This window comes from Sminthopsis crassicaudata, chromosome 3 (genome assembly GCF_048593235.1).
Source record: "Sminthopsis crassicaudata isolate SCR6 chromosome 3, ASM4859323v1, whole genome shotgun sequence".
Taxonomy (NCBI): domain Eukaryota; kingdom Metazoa; phylum Chordata; class Mammalia; order Dasyuromorphia; family Dasyuridae; genus Sminthopsis; species Sminthopsis crassicaudata.
The window spans coordinates 513,184,189-513,204,087 of NC_133619.1; the positions used below are offsets into that span (position 1 = coordinate 513,184,189).

General features: G+C 39.5%; 1 protein-coding gene and 2 non-coding genes across 3 annotated transcripts; all 3 read left to right on the top strand.

Annotated features, from left to right (window-relative positions):
• The first annotated feature begins 3,822 nt into the window (after positions 1 to 3,822).
• Positions 3,823 to 10,887, top strand: RPS3 (ribosomal protein S3). Its single transcript, XM_074304091.1, has 7 exons — positions 3,823 to 3,939; positions 5,891 to 6,021; positions 6,780 to 6,873; positions 7,322 to 7,416; positions 8,026 to 8,213; positions 8,618 to 8,814; positions 10,821 to 10,887. Exons 1-6 carry the CDS (start codon positions 3,910 to 3,912, stop codon positions 8,809 to 8,811), a joined length of 732 nt encoding a protein of 243 aa, XP_074160192.1. The 5' UTR covers positions 3,823 to 3,909; the 3' UTR covers positions 8,812 to 8,814; positions 10,821 to 10,887.
• On the top strand, positions 5,673 to 5,816 carry LOC141565227 (small nucleolar RNA SNORD15). The gene has a single exon (XR_012488906.1). It is a non-coding gene; the product is annotated as a small nucleolar RNA SNORD15 (small nucleolar RNA).
• On the top strand, positions 8,369 to 8,512 carry LOC141565226 (small nucleolar RNA SNORD15). Its single transcript, XR_012488905.1, has one exon. It is a non-coding gene; the product is annotated as a small nucleolar RNA SNORD15 (small nucleolar RNA).
• Positions 10,888 to 19,899: the final 9,012 nt, after the last annotated feature.

Below are 19,899 nucleotides of genomic sequence, written 5' to 3' on the forward strand. Positions count from 1 at the left end.
CTAGGATTTTTTTTTAAAAGCTCTTAACAAAATTGACAAAAAAATACTTCAGATGGTTGTTGTTCAGTTGTATCCAATTCTTTGTGATCCCATTTAGGGTTTTTTGGAAAAGATTCTGGAATAATTTGCCATTTCCTTCTCCAGATATTTTACAGATGAGGAACTGAGGCAAATGAGGTATAATGGCTTGCCAATGGTCAGCCAGGTAATGTTCATCTAAGTTCACATTTGAACTTGGGAAGATGGGTCTTCCTGACTCCAGACCCAGTGTCCTATCCACTGTGACACTAAGATACCCCCAAAGTTCTATGTACCTACTAACAAATGTATGTATATTTCAAAGAAAGAGAAAGTTCAGTCTGTTCTGCTAAAATATTTTGCGATGAAATGACATTTTGTTATAGCTTCAGTAAAGGATTACTTTTAGATACGATATTTAATATTTTTTAATTTTAATTTTAAGTTTTGCTTTCTATAACTATTATTTTGTAATAAACTTGAAATAATTTTTGTCATTCTTATAGTAATAAACAGAGCTTTAAAACTTTTTTTAAAATGTCATTGCATATTTCTATTGGATTAGAACAATGACCATGTTTTAAATAAAATCATAACTTTACATAATATGACCACTTCACAGAATTCTCTATTCTCACTAATCAAGATCAATCTCTGAATATAGTTCATTCCCCAGGGCTTGATTGGAGTGAATTGTCCCTCTTCCTTTTAAACTGCCAGAAACCTATAGCTCCTTCAATTTTTAGAGAGCTTCCTGATGCATAAGAGTAACTTTCATAAACCGGCTCTGTGGGAGATAATGACTTAGTAAGAGGTGCAATGCCCAGGATGTGGGAAAGGGAGGAGGTAACCTAACACAACATAAATAAAAAAACTATTGGGCTACCCAAAGGGATGTCTCCATTGCTATCTGAAGAGCTCTTTTGTATGGAAAACTGGTCGGCATTTTTTTTTCTTTTAAAAAATTTTTGATATCGTAAGTTTTTAAATTTCTTCCAGTATTGTCCCTCAAACCCCTCTCAAAAAGCTATTCCATGGAACAAAAAAAAAATTTTTTTAAGAAAAAAAGTTGGGGGGAAAGATGGGAGGTCCATGGATGTAGTTCAATGCATATATTTTTGGACATTGTGCATTGATTGATTTTCCTGATTTTTTTGGGTCACTTCCCCTTTTCCTTGAAAAAAAGCATTTACTATATAAATGATTCTCTGGGAAAGGGAGGAGAAGGGATCCTTGGAAAATTATCTAAAGATTTAAAAAAAGATATCAATAAAAATCTATTACATTTTTAAAATGAAAAGAAAGGAGGGAGAAAAATAACAGTCAAAATAGATATTTAACCTGTGGATCTCTTACTTCTTCTCATCTTCAAAGGAGTTTCTCTTACTTCTTCAAAGGAGTTTCAAAAGATATCTTCTCATATTTCTTCTTTGGGGCCAAATTTGTTCTTTGTAATTTTACAGCATTCACTTTTTAAAAATGTTATTATTGGTCTTTTGCTTCTTTTTACATAACCATAATTTCCCCCTGGTATTCTTTCCTTCTTCCCAGAGTCATTCCATTTAACAGATATGCTATATCTGCTATATAAGAAGTATTTTTAAGCTTAAAAGAAGAGGGGAAAATTAGCTTAATGTATCAATACATTGAAAAATTCTGAAAATGTGTGAAATGTACAACACATAAACTTCCCACTTCTGTACAAGGGTAGAGAATATGAGTATCTTCTAATATCTCTTCTTTCAAGAAATGCTTGTTTATAATATTGTTAACATTCATTTGGATTTTTTATGTGTGTGTGGTTGTTCTATTTATATTGCTTTGGAAATTGTGTATATTATTTTCTTAGTTTTGCTTACTTCCCTCCATATCAGTTTATGGAGATCTTTCCATAATTCTCTATAGTCATCACATTCATTGTTTTTTACACCATTACATTTATGTAACTACAATTTATTTAGTCATTTCTCAATTGATGGGCATCTACTTTGTTTTCAAATCTTTGCTCTGTGGCTATGAATATTTTGATGTGTATTGGACTTTCTTCTTATTAATGGCTTTCTTGGAATATAATTCTAGTAATGGAAATCCAGGTCAAAACATAGATTTTTAGTCACTTTTTATTTACTCAATCACAAATTTCTTTCCAAATTAGTTGTATAAATCTATCAACAGTAACCCTTAGTGTGTCTGTCTTCCCACAGCTCCTCCAACACTGACTGTTCCTATCTTTTGTCATCTTTGCCAATTTGCAAGAAGCAATGTGAAATCTCACTGTTGTTTTAATATACATTTCTCTTATTACTAATTGGAGCGTTCTTTCGTTTGATTATTAATAGTTTGTCCTTCTTTGGAGACTTGTAGCTAGCAGCACGCATTGGGGATATTACATGACAAAAACAGTAATTGACTCTGGGTCAGTTGCTGAAGGGCTGCTCCCTAGAACAGGGACAATCACCACCATCTGCTGGAGGAAATTCAGCAAAGCAAGATCCATCACATATTTGCTCAGTGATGTCAGTTTCTTCCTGACTCATTTGGGGTTTTCTTGGCAAAGATATTGGCTTGGGTTTACCACGTCTTCCTCCAGATCATTTTACAAATGACAAAACTTAAGCAAACAGGGTGGGATGACCTGCTCAGGACCATGCAGCTAATGTGTCTGAGGCCCAATTTAAGCTCAGTTCTTCCTGACTCAAGGTTCGGTGCTCTATCCAGTGCTTCATCTGCCAGGACAAGAAAATGATGGAATCCTTTCATTCCCTCTTCCTCCTTCCCTCTTTTCTTCTACCGTCCTCTCCCTCAACCTCCCCTTCCTCTTTTCCTTTTCTTTTCCTCTCCTTTTCCTCCTTTCTTTTCTCCCTTCCCTTCTTCTTCCATTTCTTTCCTCTCTTCTTTCCTTCCTTTCTCCCTTCCTTCCTCCATGTCTTGGGCTTCATAGGCTACATTTCTTTAAGAACCATGCCTTACCACGGGGTGATTCAGGCCAATGGTCTTGTGATGATGAGAACCATTCAGTGGTCCTCAGACTTTTTAAATAGGGGCCAGTTCACTGCCCCTCAGACTGTGGGAGGGCCGGCCTATAGTAAAAACAAAAGCTCACACTCTGTCTCCACCCCTCAGCCCATTTGCTGCATAAACGTCCTCTGCCGGTGCATCTGACCCTTGGGCCGTAGTTTGAGAGCCCCTAGGCCCAGAGAGAGACCTGTGGGAGCTGAGTGTGGAGCACAACATAGCATTTTCACCCTATTGTTTGCTTGAATGTTATTTTCTTTCTCATTTTTACCCTTTTTGATATGATTCTTCTTGGGCATCAGGATAATTGTATAAATACATATGTCTGTATGGGATTAACATATATTTTTACCATGTTTGACCGATTACTTGCCATCTAGGAGAGGGGGTGGGGAGGAGGAGAAATTAAGGCTAACAAGGTTGTTTCAAGGATCAACATTGAAAAATTATCCTTGCATATGTTTTAAAATAAAAAGCTTCAATAAAAAAGAAAGAAATTTAAAAATAATAATAATAATAATAGAAAAAGAACCATGCCTTAATTCCAAATCACAATGGCTCTCATTGATTGGCCAATGGAAGGTCCCAGGCCAACCTCCCATTAAGAAAGTGAGCTTTTTGAGGGCAGGGACTGGCACATAATAGGCATTCAATAAAAGTCTAATGGCTTAATTTGTGGGTTAATTAACTCTCCCTCCTCTTTCCAGGTATTTCTTTTAAAGAAAAAAAACTACATTTCCCATAAGTCCGCGCGCTGGGAAATTGACAAAAATTTCACTGCCGCTGCGCATTGCACTTGCGCAGTGACTGACTCTCCTCCCCCTCGGCTTTATAGTCACTTCCTCTGTTCAGCTCTCCCTTTCCTGTCGGTGCAAGATGGCGGTGCAGATCTCCAAGAAGAGGAAGGTGAGGCTCCGGGAGCTCCTGGGCGCCGGGGAGGGATTGCAGGACCGCATGGGTTGCCCTGGGAGGAATGGCCTCCCGTCCACAAGTCCTGGGCTTGCTTGGGCGGCACAGGGAGTCTCGGCGGAAGAGGATGGCGGTGGATTGAAGCTCCCGCTCTGCTGACTCCATGTTCCCCTCTGGGCTCTGGTGGCGGGGCCGGGCCCACGCTGGCCGGGGCCCGGCTCGCCTGTGGGGCGCCGCGGGGCGGGCCGTCCCGAGGAGCGGCCGGAGGCCGAGTCTCCTTCGGCGGCTTGGGCTGCGTGGGCCGGGCGGTGGCGGCGGGGCTGGGGGCCGGGAGGCCTGCACGCCTCCCTAAGGCTGTATGCAGCTCTAGCCCGCCCCGGGCCTTGCTCTCCCCCCACCAGTGCCTCTCTGGGGCCTCCTCGGGGCGGGAGCTTCCCGGGCGGACGCCGGGCATTTAAATACGCTCTTCTGAGGGAAAGGAGCGAGCCCGCGGCGTGCCGGCGCTGCTGCCCGTGGAGCTTCGCCCGCTCGATTCAGCTTCTACAGGTTGTGTTAGGAGCGCTCTACGAGGCAGCCCGGGCCTCTGTTGTCCATCCCGTCTCTAAAGGTTATTACTGCAGTGTGTGCCCCGGAATGCTGCCTTCTCTAATGACGTAATTATAGTGGCCAGCATTGTACAGTGCTTTGGGAGAAGGCGGTTGTTGGTTGTTGGGGGGCTGGGTGAGTGTAGCATGAAGGTAGTGGGACCTTCAGAGCCCTGGGACCACTTAACCCGCAGCTTAGTCCTTGTAACTAACAATAACTAAGGCATGTCCTCGTACCTCACGGGGAGCTCGTTGTGGGTAGTGTGCCTCGGTTTCCTCATCTGTGAAATGAGCTAGGAAAAGAAATGGTGAAATACCCATCTCTTTGCCAAGGAAGTTCACAACTGGGGAGAAAGAAGTGGACGCGGCTGAAAACCTCAAGTGAAATGGGCCTAACCCAAAATTCTTTTCCAGTGCCACAGTGAAGTCTGACTGAAAGCGGTTTCAGTGAAGGTGATTTGTAAATTGCTGACAATAGATCTCGTAGTAAATTGAATGACAAAGTATTTTGGAAAAAATTAGCAGAGCACATTGGATTGCAACCATACGTGGGCTGCAGATACCAAAAAAAAGAATGTTGTTTTTTATTATCTAGTCATCCTTATCTGTAAAATTCGTTGTATTTTAAAAATACAACTTTGTTTTGTTTAGTTGTCTTTGTTAATTTCATCGTGACTGCGTTTTTTGTAACCCCCATATTATGTGGGAAAGGTAGTGAGTTCCATGGGTCAGGAGAGACTAAGCCTCCCTCACTTTTGACTCTCCTTAGAGCAGTTCATCATGAGGTTTTGCACAGCCCTTGCTCATTGGCTACTGACACTTGAAGATGGTGTGGTGGGATTGGTCATTTAAATTGAGAGGTAAATTCCAAGTCTGACTTGAACACTCTCCACTTCAGCTTATAACCCAATCCTTTACTCTGGCTTGTGGCTTGTTCAGCCACTTCTGGTCCAGGTTGAACTAGTTCTGGTGGTGTGGTGCATGTAGTCTATCACAGACGGGATACTTTGTTTTTGGGTCTGATCAAACAAGTGTATGGTAGCAGCTCTTACCTTAAAGGGCTTGTTATAAGAATTAAATAGGGTGTTTGTCAATCACTTAGTGTTTTAAAAAAAAAAAAAAAACAAGTGCGACTTAAGAAAAACCCTTCGGTGAAGATACGATGACGAGTCTGACAGGAAGGGCTCTTTGTTCAGGTGCTCTATTCTGCTGCGTTCTGCAGACCAGATTTCGGACTCCTGGCTCAAAGTAACTTCCTAAAGAAGATCTAGAGGCATTTGTCTGAGAAGGGTTGATACACTTAAGTCAGCAGAGGTAATTCGTGTAGCATTATATCAATACAGGCCCTTTTCTCTTATACTTAGTTTGTAGCCGATGGCATCTTCAAAGCCGAGCTGAATGAGTTCCTCACCAGGGAACTGGCCGAGGATGGCTATTCTGGGGTGGAAGTGCGCGTTACCCCGACCAGAACAGAAATCATCATTTTGGCCACCAGGTAAGGAAGTCCTTGCTTGACTCTAAAAGTCTGACCATTTAGTGGAGGTGCTTGCTTGCCAGCTGTGTATTAAACAGGACACCAGCTGAAATTGGCCTTAAACAAGGTTCATTTACAAGACTATCATCAGTTTATTTTTTTAATAATAGTCTTCCTAGCAGATATTGTAACTTATATTTCAACTATGAGACATAATTTATTCTTTAGGATGTGCTCTAATCCATACAAGCTGTTTTAAGTATTGTAGGATGGATTGACTTCAAATGGGATTTTTGTAGGCCAGAACCCCTGTGTCCCATGTTCTAGTGGATTCTTACTGGTCATGACGGGGTTGGTATAGACAACACATAGAGATTAGGAATTGATGTTCTCCTCTCTACTGTGCATATGTAGGAAAGCACGGCGGCTTCGGGTGCCCCAGATAACACAGGGTGTCCCAAAAGTCTTAACCTACTAGAGCTCAAAAGACTTTGTGGCATCCTGTGTAATAGAATAGACTTCAGAAATCCCTGCTTAGGAGTGAATTCCTTCAAATAATCATCTACTTTATCTCAACCCTGCCGGTAATTGGAAATCATCTCTGAAGAGAAGCAGTCCATTTGTGGATAGGGCTAACAAGCAGTTGTGTGTCACCTTCCCTTTGCCTTTTTACCCATGTGTACCTGGAGAAAATAAAACGCAAGCTTTTCTTAGGCACCTGAGAGCTGCCGAACTGTTCCATGAGTGCTTCTTCCAGTGATTTTTGCCTCCACTTTCAGGACTCAGAATGTCCTTGGGGAGAAGGGCCGCCGCATTCGTGAACTGACAGCTGTCGTTCAGAAGAGGTTTGGCTTCCCTGAAGGCAGCGTAGAGGTGAGTACCGTCTCACCTGGACAAGTCATAGAAGATAAACACATGAACAAGTGAGGGAAATGGTCTGGAGAAGTTTGGGACACTTTACTTCAAATGTATGAAAAGGGGGGTAGCTTCTGTCATCCAAATAACTGAGGTACGGAAAATACTTTGAAGGTCTTGGCCTTTTGCAGCTCAGTATGATCGTTTCCTTAAAGAGTTGTTAGACGCTCCCTGGAGTGGCGAGAGCTTTGGTTCCTTATTCCTAGAGGAAGAAGCAGCATGGAACTTGGCCATTTTGTTTTGGTGTTTGTCCGGTGGTTTTAAGTTTATGGCCATCTCTAGTTAAATTTTAGAATTTAAAATTTAAATTTAGAATTTACTATATCATGACATGTAACATCACAAATGAAAACAACCTTGTCTTGTGCTAGGCCTCAACAAAGTCATTGTTGTATTTCTTTTAAAGCTGTATGCTGAGAAGGTGGCCACCAGAGGCCTTTGTGCTATTGCTCAGGCCGAGTCCCTGCGCTACAAACTCCTAGGAGGTCTCGCCGTGCGTAGGTGAGTTTCTCGGTCTGCTGGAACTTATTCATATTTTTACAACCTGCCTTATAGGGGCTCTTGGGAGCAAACGCCATAGTTTAGGGAGCTATTATTTGTTTGAGGCTCTTTGACTTCTTTATCAGCTATAATCTCCAGCTTTCTATAGCTGGACTCCTAGTGCCTTAGTGACAATTATAAACTATTGCGGAGCCCTCATCAGCAGTGTTCTACCCTTCATTTGGCCTGATAGCATTAATTGGAGACAACTTGGCATTGTGGGTGCCCAAAAGACCTAGGTGCTATTTATCAGCTCTATAAGATGTGCCAGATGACCTAAGATCTTCCAGCACCGGCAATATAGTAATATATAAAGAGTTATATTATTTTATATATAATATAGTAATATATAGAGTTATTTCTTGCAATTAGCTTGAATCTCAAGCATTTTGTCTTAAGGGAATCAGTTACTTTTCTAATGATCATCTAAAGGAAGTTAAATTTTTAAGTTGAATAAAAAGTATGAGGTTCTCTGGTATTTGGCTCCTTCCTGGGCCCATCATCCTTTCCACACACCCCCAAATAGCATACTATTAGGTGATGGCATTTCTGTTCCCTCTCTTCCCAAAGGGCCTGCTATGGTGTTCTCCGCTTCATTATGGAGAGTGGAGCAAAGGGATGCGAGGTGGTGGTTTCCGGTAAGCTCCGAGGCCAGAGGGCCAAGTCCATGAAGTTTGTGGACGGCCTGATGATCCACAGCGGAGACCCCGTCAACTACTATGTCGACACAGCTGTGCGCCACGTCCTCCTCAGACAGGGTGAGCCGCTGCAAAAGCTTGGGTGCAACCTGGTGTTGCCTCAGATAGCTTATGCTCTCAGGAAGTGAATTCAGGAAGGGAAGTGGCTGGGTTGGGAGCCTGGACCAGCAGCCCAGCCCCTGACGTCCGGAGTACCCGAAGGCTGCGGGAATCCCCTTCAGTGATGACAAGATGACGAGTCAGAAAGGACACATCCTGCTCTGAGTCCCCCGGCACTGGCATGTTCTTTGTCACTGCACGTGGGGCCTTTGCAAAAGTGTCTTCTCTGTGGTTGACCTAGAGGCATTTGTCTGAGAAGGGGCCAAAAGAGTTTTTCTGTCCCAGAAAGTTACTAGATTCTGTCAGATCTTTGTGTCAGGCTCCGTAAATGAAACCACTTCATATTTAACCTTGGTGCCATTCAGGTGTATTGGGAATTAAAGTCAAAATCATGTTGCCCTGGGACCCAAGTGGCAAGATTGGCCCTAAGAAGCCCCTGCCTGACCATGTGAGCATCGTAGAGCCCAAGGATGAGATTCTTCCTACTACCCCCATCTCAGAGCAGAAGAGTGGGAAGGCAGAGCAACCAGCTATGCCCCAGCCCGTGCCCACTGCGTAACAGGTCAGTCTGCCCAGCTGTACCGGGGTCAAAGCAATTAGCTAGGAAGTGTTTGGTATAAGGGTGAACGTGTGTGTCTGTTTGGTGCCCATGCAGAGACTTCTGCCAGGGCCTTTTCCTGTGAAATAAGTATCCTTAGTTGGCAAGGACCCAAGAGGTTCTTTTGCCTAATCTACTGAAAAACCCAATTTTTTAATGGATTTATGGTCCATTGCTTTTGAATCCACACCTTAGCCCTGTGAAGGAGGTAGGGTAGGGACTTAGTCCATTTGAGGCTTTGGGAAATTTGAAGCATCTCAACTCTTAATACTCAGCTAGTGACAAGTGGGACTGCTGAGAAATGTAGCTCTTAACTTTATTAGATGGTAAAGACTGTCCGAGGCATGAAAAGGGACCAAGAGAGATCTGAGAGGTGACCCCAAGTTATAAAGAAAGCAAGGGATAGACTTGGAGAGGAAGTGACTTATCTGGCACCACATTCCCTCTGCCTTCCCCACTTTGCTGTCCTTCTGCTTGCATGTCTCGTGATACGTTCTAACTCCCGCAGTGAGTCGCTACCATTTGGGGGCATTTCTGATTGTTCAGAAGTTCTCAAATGGAGCGCACTTTTCATCTCTTCTATTTCTGTCAGAGTGAACTGTCGCTTGTCTAGTTTTCTTCCTTTCCTTATGTATTTGCTCAAGTTGTGACTGATTCTTCCTGTCCCCACAATGAAAGTCTTAACTTTTTTCGATAGACCTGTCCTCTTATTCTTATGCTGTTCTTTCTGTATCAGTGGATATTTGTATGCATGTCTCTCTTAACCACACTGTATTGAAAACTTTGTTAACACCTTTTACTTCTCTCTGTCTTGCATATAATAAATACTTAATAAATGTTCAGTTGAAAATCCTCAGCTTTTCCTTTTATTTTCAACCAGTTATCCTAATTCTTTGGAGCTATACAAACATGTCTCCTTTTTCTAATCCTTCAGATATTTGAGGGAGGCAGTTTGGTTTGTGGAAAATCCTTTGGTCAAAAAGGTCTGGTTTCCAAATCACCACTGACCTGGCTTTGGTCCTTCCTAGGAATCGCCCTTCCTAGGAAGTTAGGTCCTCTCTGGTTTTCAAGTCATTTGGTTTAATGTTTTCCCAGAGGAATTTGTGATTAATAGTACTTCAATAGACATGGTCCAGATTTGGAGGATCAAGGTCACCCAATCCAACTGCCAGACATGATGTCTAGCCCAGATTTCCTTTGTAGCTGTCTGTCACTTAGAATATATTACAACTTTTATCCTAGAATAGACTACCAGTCTGAGGTTCTAATTCAAGCTTTTTTCCCCTCTGCCTCAGTTTCCTCATCTATTTGAAAAACAAAAACGATAATAGTCCCTCCCTGCCTCCAGTCAGGAGCTAGTGTGGAATAGTTAAGGAGGAAATTTATTACTAAATGTTAGGTTTCAGAAATGGCTACTAGGATATTGGTAAAGATTAAATTGATTTAAGCATCTTGGAGAAATGGTATAAATCAAGACTTCAAAATGGAAGTGAGGGAACTTATAAATACCAGACTTTTTTAAAAGTCTGTTTTGCTGTCTGGTGGGGTGGTGGTCATTCAGACAAATACATATGAGTAGGAAAAAAACAGTGTGGTACAAGATAGATTCTTGTTGAGAGGAGTATATTGAAAGACATCCTTTAAAGGCAAAACTCAAAAGCCACTTGAGTTAGACCCATAATTGAAGAATGGTAGAGATCCTGGAATGCCAAGCAAGAGTTCGAACTTGATTTGATAAGGAGTAAGGCAACTGAAGCTTAAGCAGGCTAGTGATATGATTAGATTTGTGCACAAATTCTTGTGGTGGGACCTCTGGTGGATTGATAATAGTGGAAATGAAGGGGACAGATGTTAGAGGTGTTGTGGAGATCACAAACTAACAGACTTTCCTTTTCTTAGCTCTCCAAAGATAACACCAATTTCTAGTTTATCTTGCTTTGATCTAACTTTTGTCTTATTTTGGTTTCAAGGACTCTGTGAATGGTGTGCCCGAAGCTCTTCTGTAAAGATCTTTAATAAAATCTTTTTTAAAACAAACATCCTAGTTATATTGCATTTTTCAAAATGTGGGCAAATTGGACAAAGTCACCAACACTCATTTCTTCTTTTAAATATTTCATGGGGTTAGGAAAATAACTGTCTCATGTGCCTTTAACAGCTATAAAGGTTGAAAGTTCTTATTACAAATCACCTCAAGAATGTTATAACCAAAATCAAACTCCCAGCTCAAGGAGAAAACACACCTGGACTTAATTTTCTTGTGTAGGAATGTCAGCTGTTGGTGAACTTTCTCATAGGACAATTAAATAAAGCACATGTAAATGGCCACAGGTGTGTTGAATATGAAGGGAAAAGAAATGTCAGAAATTTTTTTCTACCTGAATCAAGTTAGTTTTGCTAGAATAAAGATAATGACAAATTTGTCAAATAGCCCATTCTAGCGTTTTCAACAGTTTGTTCACATAGGGCAACACAATATGAGAGAAAAGGATGTGATACCTAGTTATTTGGTTAACAATGGAGTGAGAAATGGGAATGTACTAGAAGAAAGGGTCATAGAATGGGGTAAATTATCTCATAAAAGGCAAAAGGAAGCATTTACAATGGAGGGGAAAGGGAGCCAGTGGGTCTTGCTCATGAGAAAAGGCTCAGAAGGAATAACATTCAGATTATGTATAAAAATCTACCTTGCCCTATAAAAAAGGGGAAGTGGATAAATCGGAACAGGTCAAGTTAAGAATTTGAGGGCAAGGATGAAAATCATAAATGGAGGTTTAGGATTGAGGAATACAGCAAAAACTAGAAGTTTCTGATAAAGGCCTGATAAAATGTAAACAGTTTTTAAGACAAGTAGATGTAGCCGGATGAAAAAGGCTAATTTACTGATTGGAGAACTGAATTAAAATAATTCTGAGGCCCTACCCCATACACGTATCTAATGGGATAGTAAAAATAACAAGGGGATATGGGAAAAATAAGACATTAATATACTGTTGAAATTGAGTCAACTATTTTGCAATAGAACAATTTGTAACTGCCCAAAGAACTATAAAATTTTTACCTAGCAATATGTCTATCCTAAAAGAAATAGAAGGGAATGAATGGCTAAACAAAATGCATGTGATTGTAATGGAAGACTTGTGCTGTAAGAAATGTTGAACACAATTTGCTCAGAAAGACTTGGATTTCCAAGAGCTTAGGTAAAATGAAATGTACTGTGAAAGTGCTATCCATATTGTGAGATGATCAGCTGTGAATAAAAACTCAGCAATATAGTGATCCAAGACGACTCTTAAAAAAAACTTAGAAAGAAAAATACTATCCCTACAGAAAAAATTGATGATTATAGATTGAAAATTATTTTTCTTCAGTTTTTTTTTTGGGGGGGTGGTTTATTTCTGACTTAAAATATTTTCCATGACTACAAATGTGTAACATTGAATTGCAGCTTGCCTTTTCATAGAGGGAAGGGAGAGAATTTGGAACTTAGTTTCAAAAAATGATATTTTTCCTAGTTACACGTAAGAACTATGTCACAGCATCACCTGATTTCGTGGCCCTCTTTGAGAACGAAGAACAAACAACCACTGCTTGCCAGGAAATGTTGGAACCAGTTGCCAAGACCTTATTTATTTTGTTGTTTTTTGCTGAGGCAATTGGGGTTAAGTGACTTGCACAAGGTCACACAGCTAGGAAGTGTTAAGTGTCTTCAGGTCAGCAGATTTGAACTTGGGTCTTGCTGACTTCGGGACTGTTGCTCTATCTACTTCGACCCCTAGCTGCCCCACCTTTTTAATTTTGTGTTAAACTTCGGGCCAGCTTTGACACTCTCCTCTTTAACCCCCATCAAGAGGCTTCTTAATTTTTTTTCTTTTTCTTTTTTTTAATTAAAGCTTTTTATTTTTCAAAACATGCATGGATAATTCTGCGACATTAACCCTTGCAAAACCTCGTGTTCCAGTCTTCCCCCCCTTCTCCCACCTTCTCCTGACTGCAAGTAGAAATATATGTTAAATCTAATATATGTATACATATTTATACAATTATCTTACTGTATAGAAGAATAAAATCAAACCAGAAAAAATGAAGAAAATAAAATCCACATTCAGTTCCCACAGTCCTATCTGGGTGTAGATAGCTCTCTTCATCACAAGATCATACTAGTCTGAAGCATCTCATGTTGAAGAGAGAGGCTTCTTAATTTCACTTTCTCCCATCAGTGGCATCATCTGCATATCTAAGATGGTTGATATTTCTTCCAGCGGTCTTAATTCTGACTTGGGTTAGCCTGTTGTTTTATATGATGTATTCTGCGTATAAGTCAAATAAGGGGATGATATTTTGTACTCCTTTTCCAATCTTAACCAATCTGTTACTCCATGTTTGGCCTTAACTCTTGACCCACACAGGAAACATGCACTCTTGTGCTCTGCCATATTTTATTGTACTCAGAAAAGTAGAAGTTTTTCTGGAATTCCCTTATTAAACTGGGTCTTGATTTAGTTACCCCTTGAGCTCTTGCTGACAAAGACAGCCATTGTGGCTTTCCATTTCCTTCTACAGCTCATTATAAATGAGGGAACTGAAGTAAAAAAGGTAAAGTAATTTGTCCAGGATCATAGTGTCAGGGGCCAGATTTGGACTCTAGGCCCACGTGGCCCCCAAGCTGCCCAAGGGAACCCCTCGCTTTTTTCTCCATAATATAGCAAATGCTGGCCATCTGGTCTCGGGGTCTGCTGCCTCTAAAAACCAGCATTCTGGTTATTCTTGGTTCATGTGTTTCTGAGCTTAGTTTGCAGAACCTTAAGCATAGCCTTGCTGGCATGTGAAATGAGCTGTTTGAACGTTCACATTGCCCTTATAAACTGGGATGGGAACAGACCTTTCCCAATCCAGTGGCCACTGCTGAGATTTCCAGGTCTTCTGGCATATTTAACAGCGTCATCTTAGACCTTTAAATAGCCCACCTAGAATTCTGTCACCTCCACCAGCGTGACTGTTGGCAAAGCTTCCTAAGGCCCATTTGACTTCATTCTCCACGGTGCTTGGCTCTAGATCCAGTAGCTGCATCCTTGTGGATAATGGTGATATTAAGATCAGCTACAGAAATGATCTCCCTAAGGCACAAGTACGAACACAGGTTATAATACCCACCCCTATCCCCTCAATCCATAAACTCAAGACACTCCATGCTGTGACTCAATGTTTTTTCCTTGGTATTCCCTTATTCCTGGAATGCTCTTCCTCCTCAATTCTCCCTCCTAGCTTGCCTGATTTCCTTCAAGATGCAGCTCAAATCCTTTTCTGTCTGTGTCGTCTCTCTACCTTGAGGAGTTACCTCCCACTTATACTGTATATGTCTAACTTATATGTAGACATATTCATATTCAGTTAGACCTTCAAAGCTAGAGTGTTATGGGCCAGAACTCTGAACTTGAAACAAAGGATTCTTACAAAGTGCCAACTCAGTGGAATTGATAAAGACAATGGTTATCTTGTTTATCATGGTTCAGTATGATTGATTTAATCCTATCAGGAGATGCTATGGGCCAGAATTTGAAACAAGGTACTGAGGGGAATTGATGAGACATTGGTTAAATCTAGTTTAGCACTGATTTAATCCTACAACAAATAATGGTTTCCTCGTGATATAATGATTGGTTTGTACTCAGTGTAGAGCATAGAAGCTGGGAGCCTTAGCCAGGGCTGCTCATTATATATTATTATATATAGTTGAAGAGATTCAGAGGGCAGAGAAGACAGGCGGGAGCTTAAGCTCAGAACCAAGGAGAGAGATAGCCCTCTAAGAAAGCTAATGGGCCCCAGGAAAGGAGAAAAGACTTGGAAAGAGACAATAAAGGATTTGGACTTTAACCCCTGGCTACTCCTGTAGTGATTACTGATTGAAAGAAACCAGACACCCCAAGGAAACTGAACCAGAGAACATTACACAAGAGCCTTATTTTAACTTTTTTTTTGTATCCCAGCCTTGCTTAATAGTGCTTAATAAAAGTGCTTAATAAACATTTGTTGATTGGTTGACTTATCAGAGAAACTTGCTGCAAAGATTCTTTCCTTCCTTTTTCTAATTTTAGCGACATTGATTTTGTTTGTGCAAAAACTTTAAAATTTTATATAATCAGAGTTGTCTCTTTTATCTAGTACCTATTATCTAGTATGATTCTCTCCCATATTTGATCATATATCAGAAAAGTAATTTTTTAATTTCCATATGATACAATACTTTACTTTTGTCATCTATCCATTTGGACAACCTCTTATTTTTTATTCAGTGCAAAAATAATTTAAATGATTACTGCCTTGTGATGTAGTTTAAGATCTGGTTTTGCTTACTTTGGGATTCTTGAATTGTTATTCCTCACAATGAATTGCTATGATTTTTTTTCTAGCTCTATTATATATATATATACACGTGTGTGTGTGTGTGTGTGTGTGTGTGTGTGTGTGTGTGTATAAATTCCTTTGTAGTTTGGTATTACACCATATAATTTGAGTTATTTTGAGCTCTTCTTACCCATGAAAAATTACTATTTCTCCATTTATCAAGGTCTATTTCTGAGCAATACTCTTCTTTGTAAAAAGGGAAAATTGTCTTTCTTTGTAAACTCAGTGGCACATAGTGAGTATTTAACAAGTTCTTTTTAACTGTGTAAAATGATAGGATTGGACTAGATGTTCTCAAGGGTCTTTTAATGATTCAAGCTGACATCTTGGTTGTTCTGTTTTTGAGATCAGTGATGTTCACTGATAGTGGAGATGACCATAGATGTAATATTTTCAAGGGGGAGCAAATTTTCTTAGACTGAACAACAATGTACAGGATGATAAAGATCTAATGGGAATAGCAGTAAGTTAACAATAGAATGGGGTCCCAAAGAGCACAGTAGAAGGAGAGGGCCTGGGAATAGATACTCAGATTAGAATAACGTGGGGTAGATGAGGACATAGAGCGGTAATGGAAAAGTTCCAGCCTAGGTAACCTTCAACTGAGAATCACAAAGATTGTGAGAGGAGGAGGAAAGAGTTTGCTAGCCAAAGAGTAGTTGCACTCTTCCCAATAGCCAGAAAAGGCTATTATATAAGGTCTTTCCCATTCCTGGTATTATGTGGCTCTGAATTTTTTTTCTCTACATTGAGGCCCAACTAAAATCCTCTAATGCTAGTTCTTTTTCAATAGGTAAGGTGTAGTGATCTTTGAAATAGACCCCAAAATAGAATAGTGTGATTGGGCAAGTTAGCCACTAGAGAGCAGTAGCTTCCCAGTTTCCTCAAAATGAAATAAATGTCTACAATCTCTCCCAGTTTTGATTTAGAATAGGAATAATTGCCATTCATTTATTGATTTGAAGCAGGTCATCTGAAGTTAGTGTGATTTCATTGTATAGGGAAATTCCAGATCCAGAAGGAAACTCCCACCAATACAAGCTGGCACCTTTTCTGCAGCCATTATCCCTTTCTCAGATAGAAACTGTATTTCAGAGAAGGGAAGTGACTTGACTTTATTATACAGCTAAGTGTCAAAAATAAAATATATATCTAGGAATTTCTGATTTCAAGTATAATAATCCACTAAAACGATCTGGAGAGAAAAAAATTTCAAGTACTTTGATAATTCTCTCTCTCTCTCTCTCTCACTCTCTCTCTCTCTCTCTCTCTCTCTCTTTCTCTCGCTCTCTCGCTCAACTGAGGAAATTGGGGTTAAGTGACTTGCCCAGAGTCACACAGCTAGGTAGTTTTAAGTATCTGAGGCTAGATTTGACTTCAGGGATGGTGCTCTATCCACTGCACCAACAAGTTGCCCTGATAATTCTGTTTCAATATAATTACTTTCTTTTGAAATCTTTTGTATTTTATGCATTCAGAAGCATTATTTTGAGAAGGGATCCATAGGTTTTCTTAGATTGTGAGAATCTGTAATGCAAAAAAGGCTAAGAATACCTTACTAAAACATGATAAGATCAAGCCTCTCTTCTCTAGACCAAAGCTTCTCAAATTGTGGTTTAAAACCTTATATAGAGTCACATAACTGAATATAAGGGTCATGAAATTATTATGTATTATCAATAATGTTTGATTTGTATTCATGTTTTATATATCTATATACCTTGGGGTTACATAAAAATTTCTCAGACATAAAGGGGTCACAAGTGGAAAAAATTAGCACTTACTAGCTGGGTGACCCTTTGGTCTCATCTGTAAAATGAGCTAGAGAAGGAAATAATAATCCACTCCCATATCTTTGCAAAGAAAACTGCAAACAGAGTTATAAAGAGTCAGACATGAGTGAAATAACTGAAGAACAATACAATAAATTCTTTTTTCCATCAATGGTGTTTTTTCCCCAAAATGTAAAAAAAAGTTTTCAGCATTCATTTTTTTTAAATTAAAGCTTTTTATTTACAAAACATATGCATGGATAATTTTTCAACATTGACCCTTGCAAAGCCTTCTGTTCCAAATTATACCCTCCTTCCCCTGGCCCCCCCTCCCCTAGATGGCAGGTAGTCTAATACATGTTAAATATGTTAAATATATGTTAAATCCAATATAAGTATACATATTTATTCAGTTATCTTGCTGCACAAGAAAAATTGGATCAAGAAGAAGAAAACTGGGAAAGAAAACAAAATACAAGCAAACAACAGAAAGGGTGAGAATGCTATGTTGTGTTCCACACTGAGGTCCCACAGTCCTCTCTCTGAGTGTAGATGGCTCTCTTCATCACTGAACAATTGAAACTGATTTGAATTATCTCATTGTTGAAAACAGCCATGTCCATCAGAATTGATCATCACATAATCTTGTTGCTGTGTACAATGTTCTCTTGGTCCTGCTCATTTCACTCAGCATCAGTTCATGTAAGTCTCTTCAGGCCTTTCTGAAATCATCCTGCTGGTCATTTCTTACAGAACAATAATATTCCATGGCATTCATATACCACAATTTATTTAGCCATTCTCCAATTGATGGGAATCCACTCAGTTTCCAGTTTCTAGCCACTACAAAAAGGGCTGCCAGAAACATTCTTGCACATCAACATAGGAAAGGCTCATAAGTAGGGTAGAGGACCTCAAGAAATAAGCAAACCAGGAGTGAGCATGGGCTATGGCAGCAGCAGAAGCTTCTGGAAGTCTCAACTCACAAGAAGTCTCTTTATTAGCACTGAGAAAAGACTCTGTTGCTTTAGAACTTATAGTTCTAAACACTAGAACTTATAGTCACAGTGGAACAGGGACCCTCCTCACAGTTCCAGAGCAGAAAAGAGTGCTTATGGTCAGGTCTCTAGAAAGATCTCTAAAAATATCTTGAGACAGTGAACCTCCACCCTGGAAATGGAGCCCTACTTTAACAAAGAGTTAAAAATCAAGTAATAAGCTAGGAAAATAGGCATACAACAGAAAAAGATTCTGACCATAGAAAGTTATTATGTTGACAAGAAATATCAAAGCACACTCAGAAGACAACAAAGTCAAAGCTCCTATATCCAAAGCTTCCAAGAAAAATAAGAATTGTTCCTAGGCCATAAAAGAGCTCAAAAGAAATTTTGAAAGTTAGGGAGATAGAGGAAAAAAATGAAAAGAGAATTGAGAATAGTGTAAAGGAAAATAGAAAAAGCTAATGAGAACAATGCCTCAAAAAGCAAAATTGGCCAAATGACAAAGATACAAAAGCTCACTAAGGAAAATAATTTCTTGAAAATTAGAATTGACCAAATGGAAACTAATGACTTCATGAGAAATCAAAAAACAATAAAACAAAACCAGAAGAATGAAAAAAATAGAAAATTATGAAATAATTCATTTGAAAAACAAATGACCTGGAAAATAGATTCAGGAGAAATAATTTTAAAATTATTACTCTATCTGAAAGCCATGATTGAAAAAAACAGTCTGGACATCATCTTTCAAAAAAGCATCAAGAAAAACTGTCCTGATGTTCTAGAACCAAAGGGTAAAATAGAAATTTAAAGAATCCACCAATTACTTCCTGAAAGATCCCAAAATGATAACTCCCAAGAATATTATAGCTAAATCCTGAACTTCCAGGTCAAGGATAACATATTGCAAGCACCCAGAAAGAAACAATTCAAGTATAGTGGGTCCATAGTTGGGATAACACAATATTTAGCAACTCTCTGTTAAAGGATTTGGGGACTTGGAATATGATAATCTGGAGAGCAGTGGTACTAGGATTACAACCAAGAATCACCTACCCAGCAAAAATGAGTATAATCCTTCAGGGAGAAAATTGAATAATCAAGGAAATAGAGAACTTTCAGACATTCTTTTTTTTATCATTTTCTTTTTTTCTGGTTATACATGTACATTAATTTTTTTTTAAAGTACACATTTCTTTGTAAATCATCTTGGGAAAGAAAAATGAGAACAAAAGGGAAAAATCATGAGAGAAAAAAAAGTGAACATAGCATGTGTAAATTATATTCATTCTCTATAGTTCTTCCTCTGGATACAGATGGTATTTTCTTTCCCAAATATATTGGGGGGCAGTGAGATAGCACAGTGGATAGAGCACCAGCTCTGAAGTCAGGAGGACCTGAGTGCAATTCTGGTCCCAGACACTTAACACTTCCTAGCTTTGACCCTGGGCAAGTCACTTAACCCCAATTGCTGCAGAAAAAAAAAAAAAAAAAAAAGTATATTGGAATTGCCTTAGATGATTAAACTGCTGAGAAGAACCAAGTCTTTCTTTTTTTCCCTTAGTATATTTATTTTTAATACCATTACTTTATGAATCATGTTGGGAGAGGAAAATCAGAGCAAAAGGGAAAAACTATGGGAGATTTTTTTAAAATCAGAAAAAAGAAGTGAACATAGCATGTGTTGATTTACATTCAGTCTCCTTAGTTATTTCTCTGATTGCAAATGGCAGTTTCTGCTCAAAGTCTATTGGGATTGCTTTGGATCACTGAACCACTTAGAAGAATCAAGTCTTTGACCATCGCACATTTTTGCTGTACAGTGTGTACAGTGTATTCTTGGGTCTGTTTGTTTTGCTCAGCATCAGTTC